The 21,254-nt window shown below is 39.1% G+C and overlaps 1 protein-coding gene and 1 pseudogene across 8 annotated transcripts in view; one reads left to right on the top strand and one right to left on the bottom strand.

Moving 5' to 3' along the window:
• SIK3 (SIK family kinase 3) overlaps positions 1-21,254 on the top strand; it is a 296,083-nt gene that overhangs the window by 167,433 nt on the left and 107,396 nt on the right. For 6 of the 8 annotated variants that reach the window (XM_089915561.1, XM_089915559.1, XM_089915558.1 and 3 more), the window contains one exon: positions 19,914-20,030. In XM_089915561.1, the coding sequence (XP_089771687.1) occupies positions 19,989-20,030 (42 nt within the window). In that variant the 5' untranslated portion in view covers positions 19,914-19,988. Of the gene's footprint in view, positions 1-14,206; positions 14,259-19,913; positions 20,031-21,254 lie in introns of those variants that run through there. The other 2 variants (XM_089915560.1, XM_089915563.1) reach the window with 1 other exon arrangement.
• On the bottom strand, positions 2,604-4,165 carry LOC111166947 (small ribosomal subunit protein eS1 pseudogene; annotated as a pseudogene).

Here is a 21,254-nt window from a genome sequence, read left to right as displayed (position 1 = left end):
CTATAGGGTAAATTGCATTTTGGAATTTGCTTCCATGTGGATTTTCTCCTCATGGACCACTGTGATGTTTAGCAGGCTGAGCTGGAAAGGTCATATTGTACAAGATGAAGAACAATAAATGGTCTGTTCAGTGACTTAGTCTTAAGCCTCCTGCAGTGCTGACTAACGGCTGCAATAGCCATTTTTCCTCTGGGATAGAAGAGTTTGGCTGTCATCTTTTGGGGAATATGGTAATTTGTAGCCATTGCTTTCAGCGTGGTGGGGAGATCTGACGCGCAAAGGCTTTATTCCAGTGGCTTATAGCTCCTTTTTTTTCATGAACTGCTGTTTCTTTAGTCTTAAGAATATGTTTCAAAAAATGCATATGAATATTAAATCCAGTTAATTCATTTTCATTTTGCCAAAGAGAACTTGAATTTACCTCTTCCTACATGACATTGACCTCGTCTTTTTATTTTTTTAATTTTAACCTTAAGACATTGGCTCTAGAAATAGTTTGTTGTTTTTTCCTTTAAATCGGTACAGTTTCCTTTACCTTGGGTTGTGGTGCAGTTCTAAACCATGTTTAAAATACGTACAAGGGGGCTTCCCTGGTGGCTCAGTGGTTAAGAATCTGCCTGCCAATGCAGGGGACACAGGTTCGAGCCCTGGTCTGGGAAGATCCCACATGCCGCGGAGCAACTAAGCCCATGCGCCACAACTATTGAGCCTGTGCTCTAGAGCCCGCAAGCCACAACTACTGAGCCCAACTACTACAACTACTGAAGCCTGCGCTCCTGGAGCCTGTGCTCCGCAACAAGAGAAGTCACTGCAGTGAGAAGCCCACGCACCTCAAGGAAGAGTAGCCCCTGCTCACTGCAACTAGAGAAAGACCACGCAGCAAGGAAGACCTAACACAGCCAGAAATAAACAAATAAAATAAATAAATTAAAAAAAAATACGTACAAGGGCATAGAGCCCAATAGAGTTTAAGAGATGTGAAGAATCTGGGGCAAAAGTTACTGTTTCTAATAAGTTTAAGTTCCCTCTGATTTGCTTTGTGGGAAGTGTATTAATTAAGGACATTTTCCAAAGCATTTCCATCCAAGTAAATATGATATTTTACATGGCTGCCTTTTAAAAACATAGATGTATTCCTGACATTATTTATCTTTTTTTAGTAAGTGAAATAGCTTAAAGTGAATGGTGAGTAATTTCTTTGACAGTAATATGGTAGATTAGATGTGCAGAGAATTCCCTTCTGGTCAGAACATTTTAAAATGAAGCTGGGGAAAAATATATGTAAAATACTGAAGCCCATGTGAGAAAAACAACTGAAGGCCTTGAAAGGACTAGAAAGCATGATTCCACAATGTAGAGTAAGCATTGATGGTGGTGTTTGTGCTGAGGGTTTCCTATGGCTTTAGAGCCAAAGGGAGGAGGGACAAGAGAAGAAAATAGTGTCCAAGCAGAGTGGGAGGTCATATTAGAAACTGCCCTATATAAAACTGGGATCCTAGAAAGGTGACTTCTCAGTGGATGAGTAGGAGAAAAAATTCCCTGCATACAGAGACTTGCATATTAATGCCTTGGATCTGAATGGAGAAGGGGAAAAAGTCTCCCAAGAAACTGCCTAAACAGAAGCTTGCCCTCACATGGATTTGCAGCCAGGATTTTGCACTACCTGTAAGGCCTGAAAATCTCTCAGCTGCTAACTTTGTTGTTAGTAGTCCTAGTTGGTTGTGATTCCCAGAGTCTGGGAGAATCAAATTTAAATGTCTGTGGACAGATCTCAAAAATTTTTATGGATAAAGTTGCAAGAGATGTGAGCTTGCACAAGAAGACAAGCAGCTGTAGCAGATCATATTTTCCAAAGATGGCTGCCGCAGTATTTCCCAACCCATGTGCCCTTCTAGAACCTTGCTATTCTTCTATCAAGAAGTAGAGTCTGGGGCTTCCCTGGTGGCGCAGTGGTTGAGAGTCCGCCTGCCGATGCAGGGGACACGGGTTTGTGCCCCCGTCCGGGAAGATCCCACATGCCGCGGAGTGGCTGGGCCCGTGAGCCATGGCCGCTGAGCCTGCGCGTCCGGAGCCTGTGCTCCGCAAAGGGAGAGGCCACAACAGTGAGAGGCCCGCGTACCGCAAAAAAAAAAAAAAAAAAAAAAAGTAGAGTCTGTCTCATTCCACTGAACCTAGCCAGGGCTTTCTGACTGCTTTGACCAAAAGTCAGTCAACACGGAAGTGATATTATGTGAATTCTGAGGCTGAGTCATAGAAATGCCACACACCTTCCTTTCCCTCTTGGGATGCTCATTATTGGAACCCATCACCATGCTGTGAAAAAGCCCATGCAGTCCATGGAGAGACCCATGTGGAGATGAACTGAGGCCTAAGCTGCCAGCTGCCAGCCGGTGCTAATTTACCAGCCTTGTGAGAAGCCTCTGGAAACTGGATCCTCCAACTTCCTGTCAAGCAGCCCTAGGTGGTGCCACATGGAACAGAAACAAGCTGTCCTTTCTGAGCCCTGGGCAGATTGCAAATTTGTGAGCAAAATAAGTGATTGTTGTTGTTTGAATGCACAAAGTTCTGGGGAGGTTTGTTACACAGTGTTAGATAACTAAAACATCAGCGGTAATCATTAGTCTTGTAAAGACTATAGATGTTTAAAGAAATAAAAGAGGGGATTAAAATTACGGTATGGTGAAGAGACTCAAAATTGTTGAGGAAGGTGTGAAAGAAGAGCTCAGTCTCAGCAGAACTTCTAGAAATAATAAACAAATGACGGGGGCTTCCCTGGTGGCGCAGTGATTAAGAATCTGCCTGCCAATGCAGGGGACACAGGTTCGATCCCTGGTCTGGGAAGATCCCACATGCCGTGGAACAGCGAAGCCTGTGCGCCACAACTGCTGAGCCCACGTGCCACAACTACTGAAGCCCGCGTGCCTATTGCCCGTGCTCCACAACAAGAGAAGCCATCGCAATGAGAAGCCTGCGCACTGCAGCAAAGAGCAACCTCCGCTCGCTGCAACTAGAGGAGCCCGCGTGTGGCAACAAAGACCCAACGCAGCCAAAAATAAATAAATAAATAAATTTAAAGAAAAAAATGACAAAACACAATGGAAAGATGATATAGATTGGATAGAATTCAAGAGTGAAGTGGAAGATAGATCTGAAGAAAATTTCTGAAATTTAGTACAGAGAAAGAAGAGATGGGACATATGAGGTTTAGTGGCACGGAGAATAAGATACCACATATGTCTGATTTAGCAGTTATCAAACTTTTTGATATTAGGACTTCTTACACTCTTACAAATTATTGAGAACCCAAAATTGCTTTCTTTCCCCACAAATCGGATTTTTTCTCTGAATCTTAAACATATTCTTGGATTGGTGGCTCATTTCCACCAGACCGTTCAACTTTAGCATTTGTCTCATCCCCAGTGGCTTTTCCAGAACTACCACCTTCACCATGAAGCTCAAACTTAGTACCAGTTCAAACTTAGACTTCTTCAGCATTTTTAGTTTTCTCACAAAGACATCATGGAGTGGATAAATAGATTGGCAAGCCTTTTCTGTCTTTTCCAATGCTGTCTGGAATCAATTTATTGACCACTTTTCCAAGTCATTTGTCTGCACCTCTCAGGTCATGATTACTACCATCATCTTCCAAGTTTGGTGGACCTGTTGATGCTCAGTCTAAGAGGTTTTCTGCATCAGAGTGTTGTGTTTTTAAGTAAAACCAACACAGAATAGACAAAGCAAGTAACCATTGGTAGTCTTGACATCAACATGAGCTTCAATCATGGTCTGCCATTTTGACCACGGAGCACATTTTGTCATGGCTAAGATCCATTCCATGGAAATTAGTCAGGCAGTTTTTGCCTTGAACATCCTCAGTAATTAGCTTGACTTTTCAAAATGTGACTTCATCCTTCTGCAGATCAGCAAGGCTCACTTCAAAAATACTACCCTTGAAGCCATCAGATGTGATTTTCATTCCCTGAGTTCTTGTAACTAGTGGTTTTCCAGTACTTCTTATAGTGACCATACTGGTGCTTTTATGTCATACCAATTTTTTTTAGGAAATGGATCAACTACTTTCTTCTTGACTCCCATTTTGCTGCCTTTTGTAAGGCGCTTGTTCTTTTTTTTTTTTTCACAGTAGGAGAAAAATCACTTATACTATGCTTTTATCACCTTCATATAGTCTAGGTAATTTGCGCTAGACTAAAAGTGAGGCCTCCTAGAAGGGCGCCTGTTCTTGGCGACCGCCATGGTGCTGCTCATAGAGCCAAAAGGGCCAAGTTGCTTTTTCGTATGTGGGTTACACTTATAATTTGGAGATGTTTCTGCATATCTGTTATAGTTCAATAAAAAAAATTTACTTAAAAAAAGACACCATAAAGAGAGTGAAAAAATAAGCCACAACTTGAGAGAAGATGTACTGACAAAGTTCATCTAGAATATAAAAGACCTTTTCAAATTAAAAAGAAAGAAAATAGGAAAGTCGCGAACAAGTTTATTTCACAGAGGCTGAAATAAATGGTCCGTGAACATATGAAAAGATCCTCAACCTTTTCAGTAATCAAGGAAATACAAATTAAAACAGCGAGGAACTCTTTGCTCCCCACCACTTACCAGACTGGGAAAAATGAGAAATAACAGTTGTTGGTGATGATATGGAACAGTGGGAACAGTCCCACTGTTGGATATGACCATTTTGGAAAACAATTTGGCTTTACTTATTGGTTCCTAAATATATACCCTAGTGAAACTTTTGTGTTCATGGCCCTGGAGACAAGTATAAGAATATTTAAAATACTGTTCATAATAGCTAAAAATGCAAACAACCTAAATGTCCAGCAACTGTAAAGCAATAATAAAGATGGTATATTTGTAAAAGAATGACTATTTAGCATAAATATTGTGAATTAGGTACCACTGCGTGCATCTTCATGGAGGAATATTATAAATACATTATAAGGATCAAAAAAGGCAGTTAACAATGATCAGTCTGATTCTCTTGATATAAAATTTAAAAACAGGCAAATCGGGGCTTCCCTGGTGGCGCAGTGGTTGAGAGTCCGCCTGCCATTGCAGGGGACGCGGGTTCGTGCCCCGGTCCGGGAAGATCCCACACGCCGCGGAGAGGCTGGGTCCGTGAGCCATGGCTGCTGAGCCTGTGCGTCCGGAGCCTGTGCTCTGCAGCGGGAGAGGCCAAAACAGTGGGAGGCCTGCGTACTGCAAAAAAAAATAAAAAAAAATAAAAAAATAAAAATAAAAACAGGCAAATCTAATATGTTGTTTGGTGATACATATAGGGTAAAATTGTAAGGAAAAGCAAAGGAATGATAATATAAGTTTTAGCATAGTGATTGTCTTGAGATAGGGACTACAATAGAAAAGCACATAAGGAACTGTGGTTTGTATGTGACGTATTTCACAATAAAAATTTCTATGAGCATATTGTTAAAAAGAACCCCAGAGTGATTTTTTTCTAAGGAAAGATTTGGTAATGCAAAATACTAGTTCTTAATTAATCTTTTGGTAGGTGTTCTTACATAGAAAATCCTCTGGTAAATATATCTTGAATTTATTTTTCACGGTTTCTTCATGTCAACCTTGCTAAGTAGGGAGCATGACTAGGAAGAAGATGAAACAAGGAGGATTTATCCACAAGTTCAACAAGTTCAGGGGTTGTAGCCTTAGAATGAGAAATTAGGCCTCTTATCCTACCTGTCTTAAAATTGACTTACGATTTTTAAAAACAAAAGACTGTTCTTAGTTTATTTTTTTGGTAAGCAGCAGAGGCACTCTTTTGCCTCTACCCCTAGCCTGAGTGTGCTGTTTTTAAAAATCTCCATGCATTGACATCTCTTCCTTTTCTGAAGGAATGCTAAAGCCAATAATTACACACAGACCTGACCTACTTTGGAGGAACCAGAGGACAAAGAAACCCTCACTTTTCTTTATCCTTTTTTGGTTAAAAAGCAGAGATTTGGGGAGGTGAGGGCCAGAACTTCCTATATCTATCCTTTGAAGAGTCTAACACAGTTTGTCCTTGTTTCATATATTAGAAGTTTCCCCGTGTGTGTTGCCTGTAGACTAATGGACTTAATGCTAATGAATCCTTTGCATATCTGCTGATCTAGAAGTGTTTGGCCCTTTCCCAAGGGCACTATAGCTTTGAGAAAATAGGAGGAAAGAATTTATTGATTTTTTTTAATTGTCTTCTTTTATGTATTTGATTTTGTAAGCACCTCAGTCCTTTCTTTTTTAAAAGAAGTAGTTAGGATCTAACATACACAGTTACGTTAATGAATGAATTAACTGGAATAAAAATTTGGAGTAGTCGTCCCCTTTAGTAATTGTTGTGGTTGCCTAGTAACCGTTACTCCAGTTCTTTCTTAGTTCTATTTCTCTGTTGTTATTTTGCTAAGTTGGTAGGTTATTTTCATCTCAATTTTTAATATTTGCTTTATCAATTGACCTTTTTAAAAATAATTTTAAAAGTTCTCCCTAAATCACAAGCAGAAATCTTTTTGGTTTGGTTCATTAATAGTTGCTATTAATAATTAATAGTTGCTAAATAATTATAAATAGTTGCTCTGGGTTCTGGGTCCTAGGTCCTGTGTTGGGTGCTTGAGACTTTACAAAACCCATTGTTTTGTGTAATTAACACCAACCTTAAGAGAGTAAGGTGAATATCAACATCTAGAATATCAAGAACTAGGAGACAAGACAGTATATGTAAGGACAGATCAGTGGAATAGGTTCAGGAGTCCAGAAGTAAAAGCCAAATGTGGTCATTTGACTTTTGACAGAGTGCCAAGACAATTAAATGGAGAAAGAATAGTTTTTTCAACAAATGATGGTGGGACAACTGGATATCCACATGCAAAAGAGTGAACTTGGACCCCTGCTTTACACCATACACAAAAATTAGCTGAAAATGGATCAAAGATATAAATTTAAGAGCTAAAACTGTAAAACTCTTAGAAGAAAACATGGGAGTAAATCTTTGTGATCTGGAGTTAGGCAGTGGTTTCTTAGGTAGGACACCAAAAGCACAAGGGACAAAAGAAAAAACATTAAATTGAAGCACATCAAAATTAGAAACTTTTGTGCTGTACACAATACCATCAAAAAAGTGAAAGACAAATCACAGAATGAAGAGAAAGTATTTGCAAACCATATATCTGATAAGGGATTTGTATTGCGAATATATAAAGAACTCTTACAACTCAATAATAAAAAGACAACCTAATTAAAAAATGAACAGAAGGTATACAGCTGCCCAATAAACACATAAAAAGATGCTCAACATTATTAGTCATTAGGAAAATGAGAATTAAAACCACAATGAAATATCACTTCGTACCCTTCAGGATGGCTATAATTAAAAAAAGATGGACAATAACAAGTATTGGTGAGGATGTGGAGAAATTAGAACCTTCTCCTGCATTTCTGGTAGGAACGTAAAATAATGTAGCCTGTTTGTCATTTCCTAGCTACAAGAAGGATAGTGCCATTAATAGAAATTGGGAAATGAGAAATAGGGATAATGAAATTGGATTTTGTACAGTTGAATTAAAGATGTCTCTGGGACATTCAGGTGTTATGGTACCCACTGCTTAAAACTTTTTAATCATAGCTTTCAGGATAAAGTCCTCCAAATTACTTTCTTTCCTAGGGCCTATGAGGCCCTCCTCAGTCTGGTCTTCCTTCTCTACCCTGTTCTAAGCACACTTGTTTTCTTTCAGTCTTTGTTTGCCATGCTACCCCAATTTTGGGACCTTTGACCATTCCTCCCCCCAGTTAACGCCTGTTCATCTATCAGAGCTCAGTTAAGTATCGCTTCCTCATGGGAGTCACTGCCGACTCCCCAGTCAAGGTAGGAGCAGCACACATTTTTATTTCACGGTTTCTGTGGGTCAGGAGACCCTCTGCTCAGGGTCTCATAAAGCTGTAATCAAGGTATTGGGTGGGTTGCATTCTTATCTGGAGGCCCCAGTGGGGAAGAACCCACTCCAAAGACCATTCAGACTACTGGTAGAGTTTATTTTTTTGTGGCTTTATGACTGACTTTTTGCTGGCTGTTGGCTGGAGGCTGCCCACAGGTTCTAGAGAGGTGGCCTACAGTTCTTTGAGACCATCCACAGTTCCTTTTCTTAGGAGCTTCTCAAACATGGCCACTTGCTTCATCAGGACTTCCAGCTTGATGGAGGGGAGAGAAGAGATTACACAAAATCATGAATGAATGTATGGTGTGTGCAATCACTGGAGGTTGGTCACCTTAGGGTCTGTCTGCTACATCTTATGACTTCTGTAGAGAATATTTAATTTTGAGTAGGACTGCACCCAGTGAGTCTGTTTTGATGAAAGCTAGTCAGAGAGTACATCCCAAATATCAGCTTAACCTGGTGGAGCTGGTTGTAGTGAAAAGAACAAACCTTGTAATGATTGGCATTATGTTAAACGAAGGAAGGTAGAGGTGTTCGTGAGCATACCAGCAGAAGATGAAGAAAGAAGTTGGAGGAGAGGCGAAGTACTGTGATGTATGTTCCTGGTTTCAAAATTTTGCTGACTTCTGATTCTGTCATTCATTCCTTTGTTAGTCAGTTTACTATGTTTATATTTAAGAACTCCTTACCGTAAAATCTAGTTTTGAGAGGCAGCAAAACATAGTGTGTAGTTAAGGGTTCAGGTTCTAGAGCTCAAATGCTTGGGTTCAAGTTCTGCCTCTGCTATTTAGTACCGTATAACCTGGGCAAATTACCTGGTTGGTTTGTGCGTCAGTTTTAAATGGGAATGATAGTAGTACCTACTTCACAGGGTTGTTGTGGAGATTGAGTTAATGCCTATAATTATTGTTATTTTTTTCAAGTGTGATAACTGTTCCATAGTTATGTTTTAAGATAAGAGAGTGGATCCTTTTAGAGGTACATACTGAAATATTTACAAATGAAATGATATGGCAATTGGGATTTTGGAGGAAATTGGTAGAGGTATAGATGAAACAAGATTGACCATGAGTTAAAAATTGTTGAAGCTGATTGATGATTTAATTGTATTACTGTCTACTTTTATATATATTTGAAATTTTTCATAATAAAAAGTAACTGCCTTGGCACGTATTAAGTGCTTAATAAATTTAAAGCTATTTTTATTATGTTTAATATGTTGGGATTAACTTGTCTAAAACAAAGAAAAAATATAAAACTAACTTGACACTTCAATTTTCTCATTTCTAAGATTCTTTTTATAGATGGAAACTATCAAATTTGGATAAGATTCTTAGACTTGGATTTTTGGTTTCTATATTGACATCTTCCTAATTTGTTTATAATTTATGGCTTAATTAGTTTAATTGTGGCCTGCATCACATTCCATTTAATTTAGACTACCATTGTTTGTTCTGTAAGTGGAATGGAAATTAATAATATTATTGATTATCAGTTTTCTTAGTCTTAGTGGTAGGAGATATTGATTTTACCAATAGAGAAAATATTAGCAGCAAAAATGCCAAGGCTTTCCTAGGTAGACAGTGGTGTTATGCTTCAATGTATTTAATTGCTGTTTAAGTAAGAAAGGTAATACTTAAGAGCTTACTCACTGAGGTTATCTCAAATGTGGTAAATACATCTTTCTGCTTATCATATCGTCCTATATTATATAGCACTGTAAAACTAGATGGCTTAAATATTTTAGTTGTTCAAGATTGAGAACTGTTTGGTGATTCTGATTGATTTTATGTGAATGAACCTTGGAACTTAAAAAAATAAAATAAAAATGTAAAAGAAGCAATACCAGAGTCTCTCAGAGTTCTACTTAGGAATTGGCATGGTGAGACCTTGTCTTGATAACTCTGCCTGCAGGTCACTTACAGTCACACCTTTCATTTAGTAGATAAGGACCTTGAGGACTATAGAGGTAAGGTGATATGCCCAAGGTCACAAATGTTTCTAGATCTCAACTCACTCCAGTTCTCTTTTTGCTGTCCCAGTGATTTCTGAATTGTTCTCCAGAGCCCTAGGGTTCTGAAAAGTTTTGTCTGTCTCTGAACCTCTTACCCAGAGTTAACCAGAGTAGGTGCTTCTCCCATTCCTCATCTTACGTATTAGAGCTTCTATGAGATTTTGTTCAGAGGGAAAAAGATTCTGCTACTGTATGTGTTAGTTTTTATGTCTTTCCTACCAGAACTCTTTATTCTGTGCCATCTTCTACTCAGAAAAGTACATTTGATTTACTGGAATTTTCTTTGACTTTGTTTCAAAGAATGCAAGTATGATCTCTAAAGAAATCTGTGACCCAGAGATCTCAGGAGAATTCAAAGAGATCTTTAAATAGGGAGGGATAGGGCTTCCCTGGTGGCATAGTGGTTAAGAATCTGCCTGCCAATGCAGGAGACACGACACAGGTTCGATCCCTGGCCCAGGAATATCCCACATGCTGCGGAGCAACTAAGCCCATGTGCCACAACTACTGAGCCTGCGCTCTAGAGCCCGTGAGCCACAGTTACTGAGCCCATGTGCCACAACTACTGAAGCCACGCACCTAGAGCCTGTGCTCCACAAGAGAAGCCACTGCAGTGAGAAGCCCATGCACCACAACAAAGAGTAGCCCCCGCTCACCGCAACTAGAGAAAGCCCGCACAGCGAAGACACAACGCAGCCAAAAATAAAATAAATAAAAAGAAAATAAATTAAAAAAAGAATAGGGAGGGATAATTACTTTTAGTTTGAAGTTATTATCAATTAACATTTTATTTTCTTTTCCCCCCGCTCTCTATTCTCCCTTCATTTCTCATCTCATAAATCTTGTTCCTTGTGATTTTTTGGATGATGTTTCTTATGGTCTGTTACTTTCCTAAAAAGATATTTATGCAAATATGTCTGTCTTAAATGAAACTATTTCTGATGTCTGGAGATTCTTTTGGGTCTCTTTGGCAGTGAATTAGGAGTCATATCCATTTGCTTAAAAACAATACTGTCAAAAGATCAAAAGAGGGCCCAGTAGACAGTGTAATAAATAGGTTGGTTTTTGCTTAAATTGTGGATGCTTTTAATGATTTTTTAAAAAACCCTCACTGTTATTAACTATACTTAATATTTTAGTGAATTAATACATAATTATGGTAGCTTATTTAAAAGTAAAATCCTTGCTGGTACTTCTAGTAGCTTTGTAGAATTCTAGACTTGTACTGTAATGTCAATTTAGGACTATTATAGAAAGTCAGAATTTAGGATGCATGTAATCCTGCTAAGGGAAAGGGCGAACAATCTTATTAAATGTTAACTGTGATATGAAGTACATACTTCATGTAGTTGTGTTTTTACATTTAATATGGGTACAGTAATGTTAACATACATGTGATATGTATTGGGTTGGCCAAAAAGTTCATTCAGTTTTAAGTAAAAATAAAAGTCATTTTCACCAAGAACTGAATTGAACAACGTATTCACTAACTGAACAAACGTTTTGGCCAATCTAATAGCAATAATCCATATAATAATGAGCTATACTTTGCTGAAACAGTTTTTCACATTTTTTTCTATGGCACTGTTGTTTATCAACATTCCTCCTCCTGCCTTTAAAATAAATATCAGAAATTTGAGAATTAATTAATGTTCCAGTTAGACTATCCAGGCGAGTGATTTAAGTCAGTTAAACTTCACTGTTCACTTCACATGAGACACAGACATTCATTATGGAAATGAAATCTGTTTGGTTTGAAAATGTGATGACTACTTAATAAAAGGAACTCATTGAAGTCAGAATAAATGCAAGAAGCCACCACACAAAAATATTCCCATTTTGGTGGAATCCCAGGGGGGCATTTCCTGCCAGCACTTATGGTTTGCAGCTGGGATTAGGAAAACCCCTCAGAAGGTACTTGGTGCAGTGTTCCTGATGGGCACAGGGAAGCTGGCTCTAACTCTGGGCTGCTGCAGGGAAGACAGACAGCCCAGTGTTATAACCATTCAGACTAGAAATGCCTGGCTTGACGAAGATGTACATCTTCACAATTAGCTCACAGTACTGACATCTAAGGATGCATGACAGGTAAGAGTTTCAGAAGTAGGGAGGGTAAGATGCTTATCTGATAATGGAGATTGCTTCCTATTTTCCCTTAGTCTTCATTACCAAATAATTGGGAGATGCAAAGAGATGAGGAATTTAGAATGGTTTTTCAACTGTTATTGTGTTCCCTTGGTTCAATCAACCTCCTGCTACTGCAGGCTATGTTATTAGGCTTTGGGGGCATATTAATATAATTTAAAACAATTTAAAATATGAACTGTTGCTGACTTTGTTCACTGGGAACAACACTACCATTCATTGTAAGGTTAGCAAGATACTCAGTGTAATAAATCTCCATTGGGGAGATTAGCTCTCTTTCCAGCTGGTGATTTAAAAAGCTTTGAGTGTTCCAGGTGCTGCATCTAAATGTGCCTAACAGTACACAGACTCCTTGACAAATACCGTTCTTGGGAAGAGCACAATCCTTCTGTGAGTCTGTGTTATTTTTACCTATGAGCTGGCACTCTAGGAAGGAGTAGCATGTACTTCATTAAGAAAATTCATCTTGAAATCCATTCAGCTTTCTGCTTCCTTCTGACCTCACAGTCCAGGCCATTGCCAAGTTCTTTACTCACATGTCCAGTCTTTCTTCTCTGGCACGAAAATTTCATCTTTCATAGCTTAATTTCCTACCATAACTTTAAATTTCTCCTTGGACTAACTGCTGTTCTGTTTTTCTTTTATTTCAAAACATTTCTGTAACAATTAGTATTGTTTCATTATACCATTTGCTTTGGTAGCCACTTTAAACTATTAGGACTTCCTTGTTAAACCATTTAGCTCTTACCCTTTTCCTCCCCATTTCTCTGTGCTTTTCTGCCCAATCCCTCCTCTCTGCTCAAAGCTCCTGTTTGCCCTCCAATCTTCTTTGGGCCTTTCCCTCTTTCCTGCCCTTCCTTTAAATTCTTCCTTTAAAAAAGGCTTCAGGGCATCCTTTTAAATAGCTCCCTTAGAATTCAGCCCTCAGTCTCAATCTAAATCCCCCTCTTAGACTTCTGAGATTTGGTCAATCCAAAATAAATACCTGAAAATGGAATGGGGACTGATACTTTGTAAGTAATTCTAACCTTACCTTCATGTTTTTTATCAACTCCATCCTCTTCTCCTATCTCCCCCCATCCCTTTTTAAAGATCTTTTTGTTCAGTTCATTTAAGTGGTAAACCTACAGGCCAGGAGTTGATTTAATGTTCTGTAAAGCATACAAAGTATTGTTGGCACCATGTAAATGTTAAGATAACAACAACAATAATGTCAGTTAGGCTGAGGGAGTTGCCCATTGTGTTAGAGACATTCCTAGGACTTCTGTTTTCTGAGACGGTAAATGTTAACCAGATGGGAATTACTGGAACTGAGAAGTTATTTTCTTTTTTGCCTTAAAAATGTCCCTTCTATGCCTTGAATTCCAAGTCGTCACCAGAAAATTTTCATTTATTAATTATGCGCGATATACCGTGTTCCACCTTAGAAATACTTCCAAGAATAATGCATGTTTCATGGTATATTTTGTCACTGCAGGTAAGCTCTCAATTCTCTATCCCCCAGACATTGTGCATGCGTGAATTATTTTATTTTCCCTGTTCAGTACAGCCCAAACAGAGAAGTATAGAAAAATAAAAATCACCTAAAGACCGGCTAGATATTTTAAACAATAGTTGAATCTTTTTTTTTCTTTTTCTTTTATTTAAAACTATAGTTGACTCTTGAACAACACCGGGATTAATCCACATAAAACTTACTGTTGGCCCTCCACATCCCTGATTCCTCCACATCTGTGGAGTCAACCAGCCATGGACTGTGTAGTACTGTAGTGTTTACTATCAAGAAAAATCCATGTATAAGTGGGCCCTAGCAGTTCAAACCCACATTGTTCAGGGTCAACGGTATTTCCTTTGGGATTCATTGAGAGCTGATTGACCATTATCGTTGGTGGTCATGTTGAATCCTCCTGTCTGAAGCTGGCTAGAATCCTAACATCTCAGTCATTCCTTAGGCTTGACAGCTGCATATTTTCCCAGAAACAGTTATGATGGTATGTAAAATGGATGGAGTAATGGGTTCTTTCCAAATGTATGTCTTTGCCCCTTAGTACTTGATCTGAATATTTGTTACAAACTAAAATACCAACTCCTTGATTGGTTCCAGCGCAAAGGTCAGGATCTTCCCAAGAGTATGACCAGCCTACGTCCTGACCGTGGTACGTATGGTACATCTTTAATCGTGGCCATTTAGTGCTTGGCTGGTTTAGCCTTATAGTCTAGCTTGTGTAGTTTGTGGTGGTTTTGGGTTGCATTAAACCTGTTTCCTGATGACAATTCTATTTTCTAGTAAGTTTAAAAGGAAAAAGCTTTTCACCAAGGCTCATTGCAAAGACATTTAAATTCCTTTTCTAGAAGCCATCTCAACTGAGAATGAATTAATTCTTATAGAAGGAATTAAGTCCTACAGGAAAAAAAATTTGAGTGAAGATTTTCTCAGTTTTCCCCAAAGGTGGTACTGAAACCGTGCAACTCAGATTGGGACTTGAACCCACGGTCTTTTAATTGAGATGACACACCTGGTCTCAGGACTTAATGAAGCTCAGTTTCTTGATGTCTCGTCACAGAAAGAGTTCAGTGAGAGACAAAGTGATTGGTAAGAAGTGGATTTATTTAGAGTGAAACACACTCCACAGACAGAATGTGGGCCATCGCAGAAGGTGAGAGGCCCCGAAATATGACATGATTAGTTTTTATGGGCTGGGTAATTTCGTAGCCTAATGAGTGGGAGAATTATTCCAATTATTTTGGGGAAGGGGTGGGGATTTCCAGGAATTGGGCCACTGCTCACTTTTTGACCTTTTATGGTTAGCCTCAGACTGTCATGGCTCTGGTGGGTGTGTCATTTAGCATATGCTAATGTATTACAATGAGCATATAATGAGGCTTAAGGTCCAGTGGAAGTCACGTCTTCCGCCATCTTGGACTTAGTTGGTTCTAACCAGTTTTTGTCATGTCCTATGGCTATGTCATTCTTTTAAAGGTTGTGTTCTGCCCCCTTCCCTCCTGTTTCAGTACCATTCTAGATACCTAGGCAAGAAGTTAATTCATTACACACAGTGATGCCTTGTTGTTCTCAATGTTTGATCCAGGGATCCCAGAGTCTCCAAAACTCTTTCAGTGAGTCCCTAGGTCAAAACTGTTTTTATAAATATTGAAACATTATTTTCATTTTTCACTCTCATTCTCTCATAATTATGCAGTGGAGATTTCAAAAGACCACCTGATGTTTGATGATATGATTACTCTGATGGCTGATGAAATGTGTGCATGTGTATCCTTCTGCTTTAAAATTTTGTTTTAATTTCTGATTGTAATTTTAATCTAATTTCTAAGTAAATATTGATAGATATTACCCATATAAACAAAACTTCTTTGAAGGTTCTCAGTAATTTTTAAGAGAAGGAATCCCAAGACCAAAAAGTTTGAGAACTGCTGTAAAACTGAGTGTAAAACTTAATTGTCTCACAGAATCCCTGTTGAGAGTAGCTGCTAGTGAGCTGCTCGAGGGCACTGCCTTAAGCCAGTCAGTTGCTCAGTAAACAATTTTTAATGGAATTAAATTGAGTTCTTGGAATGCAACTTTTGAGACCTTATTTGAGATTCTCCCCGAGGCAGTGTTGAGCATTGAGTGCCTTGTAGCCTGCCAAGTTTCTTTGAGATAGGTGGCTGGCAATTCTCAGTATTAGGTCAAGTATTTCAGAAGTCATTTTCGTGGAATACTGGCTTTAATTGGTAGCTTATTGGTATCATCTAGACCAGTGCTGTCCAATAAAATGAGGGCCATGTATATAATTTTTACTTTTTGAGTAGTCATATTTCAAAAAGTAAAAACAGGTGAAATTAGTTAGGCTCCCCCCACCCCTCTTTATTGAAGTGTAATTAACAAATAGAATTGTAAGATACTTAAATTGTTCAATGGGATGTTTTGATATGTATGCACTGTGAAAGGGTTTACCCCTTGAGTTAATTAACATATCTATCACCTGACATATTTATCTTTTTTTCTATATGGTGAGAATATTTAAGTTTTACTCTCAACAGATTTCAGTGATACAGCACAGTGTTATCAACTGTAGTCATCATTTTTTACATTAGATCCTCAGACCTTATTCATTTTATAACTGAAAGTTTGTACCCATTTACCAACCTCTCCCTATTTTCCCCACCTCTCAGCCCCTGGCAACCACTTTTCTACTTTCTGTTTCTATGAGTTTGGCTCTTTCTTTCTTTTGTTTGTTTGTTCTTTTGTTCTTTTTTAAATTTTACATGTAGGTGATACCATGCGGTCATGTGATATTTGTCTTTGACTTATTTCACTTAGGATAATGTCCTCCAAGTTCATCCACTGGTTGCAAATGACAGGATTTCCTTTTTTAAGGCTCAATAATATTCAGTAGTGTACATACACCACATTTTTTTATCCATTCATCTGTGATGGACGCTTAGGTCATTTCTGGTGCCTTGACTGTTGAATGAACATCAGAGTACAGATAATCTCTTTGAGATAATGATTTTGTTTCCTTTCGTTTCCCACCCAGAAGTGAGATTGCTGGATCATATGGTAGTTTTATTTTTTAATTTCTTGAGGAACCTCCATACTGTTTTCAGAGTGGCTGTACCAGTTTACATTCCCACCACCAGTGTAAAAGGGTTCCCCTTTCTCTATTTCCTTGCCAGCATTTATCTTTTTTTTTTTTTTTTTTTTTTTGCGGTGCGTGGGCCTCTCACTGTTGTGGCCTCTCCTGTTGTGGAGCACGCGCAGGCTTAGCGGCCGTGGCTCACGGGCCCAGCCGCTCCGCGGCATGTGGGATCCTCCCGGACCGGGGCACAAATCCGTGTCCCCTGCATCGGCAGGAGGACTCTCAACCACTGCGCCACCAAGGGAAGCCCTCTTTTGTGTTTTTGATAGTAGACATCCTAACAGGCAGGAGGTGGTGTCTCATTGTGGTTTTGATTTGCATTTCCCTGGTGACTAGTCATGTTGAATACCATTTCATGTACCTGTTGGCCATTTGTATGTCCTCCTTGGAAAAATGTCTGTTTAGGTCCTTTGCCCATTTTTGAATTGGGGTTTTTTTTTTAAACTGAGTTGTATGAATTCCTTCTATATTTTGGTTAGTAATCCCTTACCAGATATGTGATTTGTAAATATTTTTCCCATTCCATAGGATTGCCTTTTCATTGAAATTAGTTTTAATAATATATTTCATTTACCTAGTATATCCAGAATGTTATTTCTACATGTAATCAATGTACAAATTATCAGTAAGATAGTTTATATTCCCTTTTTAATATTAAGTCTTTGAAATCTGGTGTATATTTTACGTGCACATTTCAAGTGCTCAGTAATCACATGTGGCTGGTGCCTACTATATTAGACAGCACACTGTGTGTGATCTGACACAGTGATGAGGAGTAGAAATGCTCGTGGTCGCGGGTCATATGGTTCAAGACTTATTAGGAGGTCAAGCAGCTGGTAGGACTTGTTAATGATTCTGCTGTTGTTCCTTATAAAATTCTCTTCCTTCTTTTCTGCCCATCTCAATTCTGTCTCTTCTCAAGTTCTCTCTTCTTTGTGAAGTCTTTCCCTATGTCTGCTTATTCTCCCCCCAAGTGAAGGTCATACTTCATCCTCTTTTCTACTTACACTGTGTACATAGCTTTACTGATTGTATTTCCAATGTTGTATAGTTGGCTGTTTCACATATGTCTTTCCTCTACTAGATTGTGAGCTCATTGAAGTGAAGGCTGTGTCTGGTTAATCTCTGAAACTCAAGCTACACCCACCTCATTTTATCACATTCCATCATTAGGCAGGGCTTAACTCTGAATTGAGCTGAAATTTGTCTGCCTGTGCCTTTCTCCCATTAGTCTTCATTCTACATCTGAAACAGCTCCAAACAAAGTTATTGTTACGTTGGTCATTCATACATTCGAATCATCTACCACATATAGTTCCATACTGTCTTTATATCCTTGGACTAAACTTTTTAGTATTGACATTTTTGCTTCCCTGTTTTTTCTTTTTCCTTTTTTTCTCAATTAGTATAAATTTTATTTTCTTCCCCCAGTGTATAGAATCATAGAATTTTAAGAACTGAAAGGGGCTAGAATTTGCCTAGTCCTGGTCCTTCGTCCAACTAGTATTCATTGATTACATACTGATTGAGTAATTGAAGCTGAGATATAGAGATATTGGGGGGCACCCCAATATTTTGAGTATTTCACTGAGAATAATGAAGAAGTTTAGATTTAGTAATTTTAAAAAGTCTTTCATCGTTCATTCTGTTTTTAAATATGTATGCTGCTGAGTGTCTTAAGAATTATGAGCAAAGTAGAAAGCTGTTTTATGCTGAAGCAGTGTATATACAGCACAGAAAGATCTCCAGATTTTTGGAGGGTTATCATTAAGAATTTGATTCCAAAGCTGAGATACCTGGGCTTCAATCTTGGCTCTACCACATACTAGCTATAAATTACTTAATCTTGGGTAATTACTTATTCTCTTTGTGTCTCAGTTTCCATATTTGTAGAATAAGGTTGATAATAATATGGAGTGTTGTAAGGTTTAAATGAGTCAGTACTTGCAAAGCACTAAGGATTATGCCTGGCATACAGTTAGTGTTCAGTATATAGTAACTGCTGCTGGTACCACCACCACCATCACCACTACTACTACTGTTATTGAGTTACAGAAGCACCTGGTGAGGTGTGGGATGCACCTGTGGAATTTCTGGTCCGCCCTTACTAAGTCATCACTTACTTATGATATAAGCTTCTTGTCTTAATAAGAGGCCCTACATACCATTCTCTGCACCCAGCATGATTTGCCTAAAATGTAACCGCATCTGCAGAGTAATGAAGTATTTTGTCCTGGGGTTTTACTGTAGCAGCAATTTAAGAAATGGCAGAAGACCCATTAACTTTAGGAGTCTGTTCCTTTGAGACCAACTTGCTAGGAATCCATTTCCTGTCTTCCTCCCTCCCTTCCTCCCTCCCTCCCTCCCTCCCTCCCTTCGTTCGTTTCTTCACTGGGTCTTTGTTGCTGTGTGCAGGCTTTCTCTAGTTGCGGTGAGTGGGGGCTACTCTTCGTCGTGGTGCGTAGGCGTCTCATTGCGGTGACTTCTCTTGTTGCAGAGCGCGGGCTCTAGGCGTGTGGGCTTCAGTAGTTGTGGCATGTGGGCTTCAGTAGTTGTGGCTCGCGGGCTCTTGAGAGCAGGCTCAGTAGTTGTGGCGCATGGGCTTAGTTGCTCCGTGGCATGTGGAATCTTCCCGGACCAGGGCTCGAACCTGTGTCCCCTGCATTGGCAGGCAGATTCTTAACCACTGCGCCACCAGGGAAGTCCATTTTCTGTCTTTCTAAAAAGAGTGAATTTATTTTCTTCATTGGCATTCTGTAAACAAAATACTGGCAGTTGGTATTTTGTGGAATACGTTTTAAAGTGGATTTAATTTTCCTTAGTAAACTCCTTTTAATAATGCATCAGAGGGCTTCCCTGGTGGCTCAGTGGTTAAGAATCTGCCTGCCAATGCAGGGGACACGGGTTCGAGCCCTGGTCCAGGAAGATCCCACATGCTGCAGAGCAGCTAAGCCTGTGCGCCACAACTGCTAAGCCCGTGTGCCTAGAGTCCATGCTCTCCAACAAGAGAAGCCACCGCAGCGAAGAGTAGGCCCCACTCGCCACAACTAGATAAAGCCCGTGTGCAGCAAGGAAGATGCAACACAGCCAAAAATAAATAAATAAAATAAATAAATTTGTTAAAAAATAATAAATAATGCATCAGAGTAAATTTTCTTTCTCTGTTGTCAGGTTGCTATCAAGATCATAGATAAGACCCAGCTGGATGAAGAAAACTTGAAGAAGATTTTCCGAGAAGTTCAAATTATGAAGATGCTTTGCCACCCCCATATTATCAGGCTTTACCAGGTAGGATCACTAGTGGTGTAGCGTATGGTAACAAAGAACCCAGAATGGTCACTTGGGTCTGTGGTTACTTTTGAAGGGAAGGTGGATGGGTGAACATCTGCAACTTTTTTTTGTTTCTATGTTCATATATTCATCCTACTATTTATCCTACCCTATTATCCCCCAACTCAGTACTTCTGTTTCCCTTGGGTATTTACTGGTAAGGTCTAACTTACCTAAGTAGGCCCTTATAATTTGTTCTTTAAAACTTGGATGCCATTCTTAGAGTTACACAAAAAGGTTATTTACAAGATGATGAGAACTTACTTATTTAGGTCAGAACCTTAAAGCAGAATGGGAAACCCAGAAGGAACAGAATTTTGAGGGGTGAAAGTAATATTAATTTTTACAATATTTAAATACTAATTTCTGTGATCATGTTATGAATTATGATGGCAAAGGATATTTTAAGTATGGCTTCTTGTATGAGTCAGAGCCTACCTCCTTTCTATTCTAACAGGGTACTAGACTTAGTTTTCTAAGATAGCATTTGATTACTTTGATAACCAAGAGATTGATTCTGTGTAATGGAAGAGATTTCTGTTCTAGTTTTCTTATCTTCCAAGAAGCATGCATATTTCATGCCTTCATCAAAAGTCATTCCCTAGCCTTACTGCAAAAGCAGTAAATCTAATGGCTGGAATTTTAAGCCACATAGGAGAGGAGGACCTTGCCTTAGCAGTCTGGTAGAGGAGGTATTTTGGGAGAGGTAGAGCTTTGAGATGCTTCTCAAATTGCAGCGTGTTGGCAGCCATGAGCTCTGTCTGTACATAGGGCCAGCCCTGCTCACTCCTTTCTACCAGATCAGCCATCACCTGGTTCTGCAGGATGTGGCCACCCCCTCAATTCACTTGCTGCTGTTAGTCTGCAGTAAGTGGTTACTGGCCCAGATCCGGGATCATGTGTAAGAGTGTGAAGAGTACATTGACCAAGGCCCAAAGGGGAAGCTTTCATAGTCTGTTGCTTTCATGGGAAAGGAAACATGTCTTGATATTAATGTATACGGTTAAGGCTACAGTGTTAGGGCTCGTCCCTGGCATCAGCTGCTCACATAATGAAATGAATTAGATCAGCAGGAGCAGGCTTGTTGAAATCCATCACACTAAATTATGTTGAACCACACCTCCACTGTACCCCAAGGTTTCTGGGGTTGCCTGAAGACCTGTATCTGCAAACTCAGAGGTG

Source organism: Delphinapterus leucas, chromosome 7, assembly GCF_059928025.1.
Source record: "Delphinapterus leucas isolate spDelLeu-1000000601 "Yukka" chromosome 7, BTC_Dleu_Yukka2, whole genome shotgun sequence".
NCBI lineage: Eukaryota > Metazoa > Chordata > Mammalia > Artiodactyla > Monodontidae > Delphinapterus > Delphinapterus leucas.
Note: the sequence above shows the minus strand (reverse complement) of the source record. Positions and strands in the feature narration are given on the sequence as shown.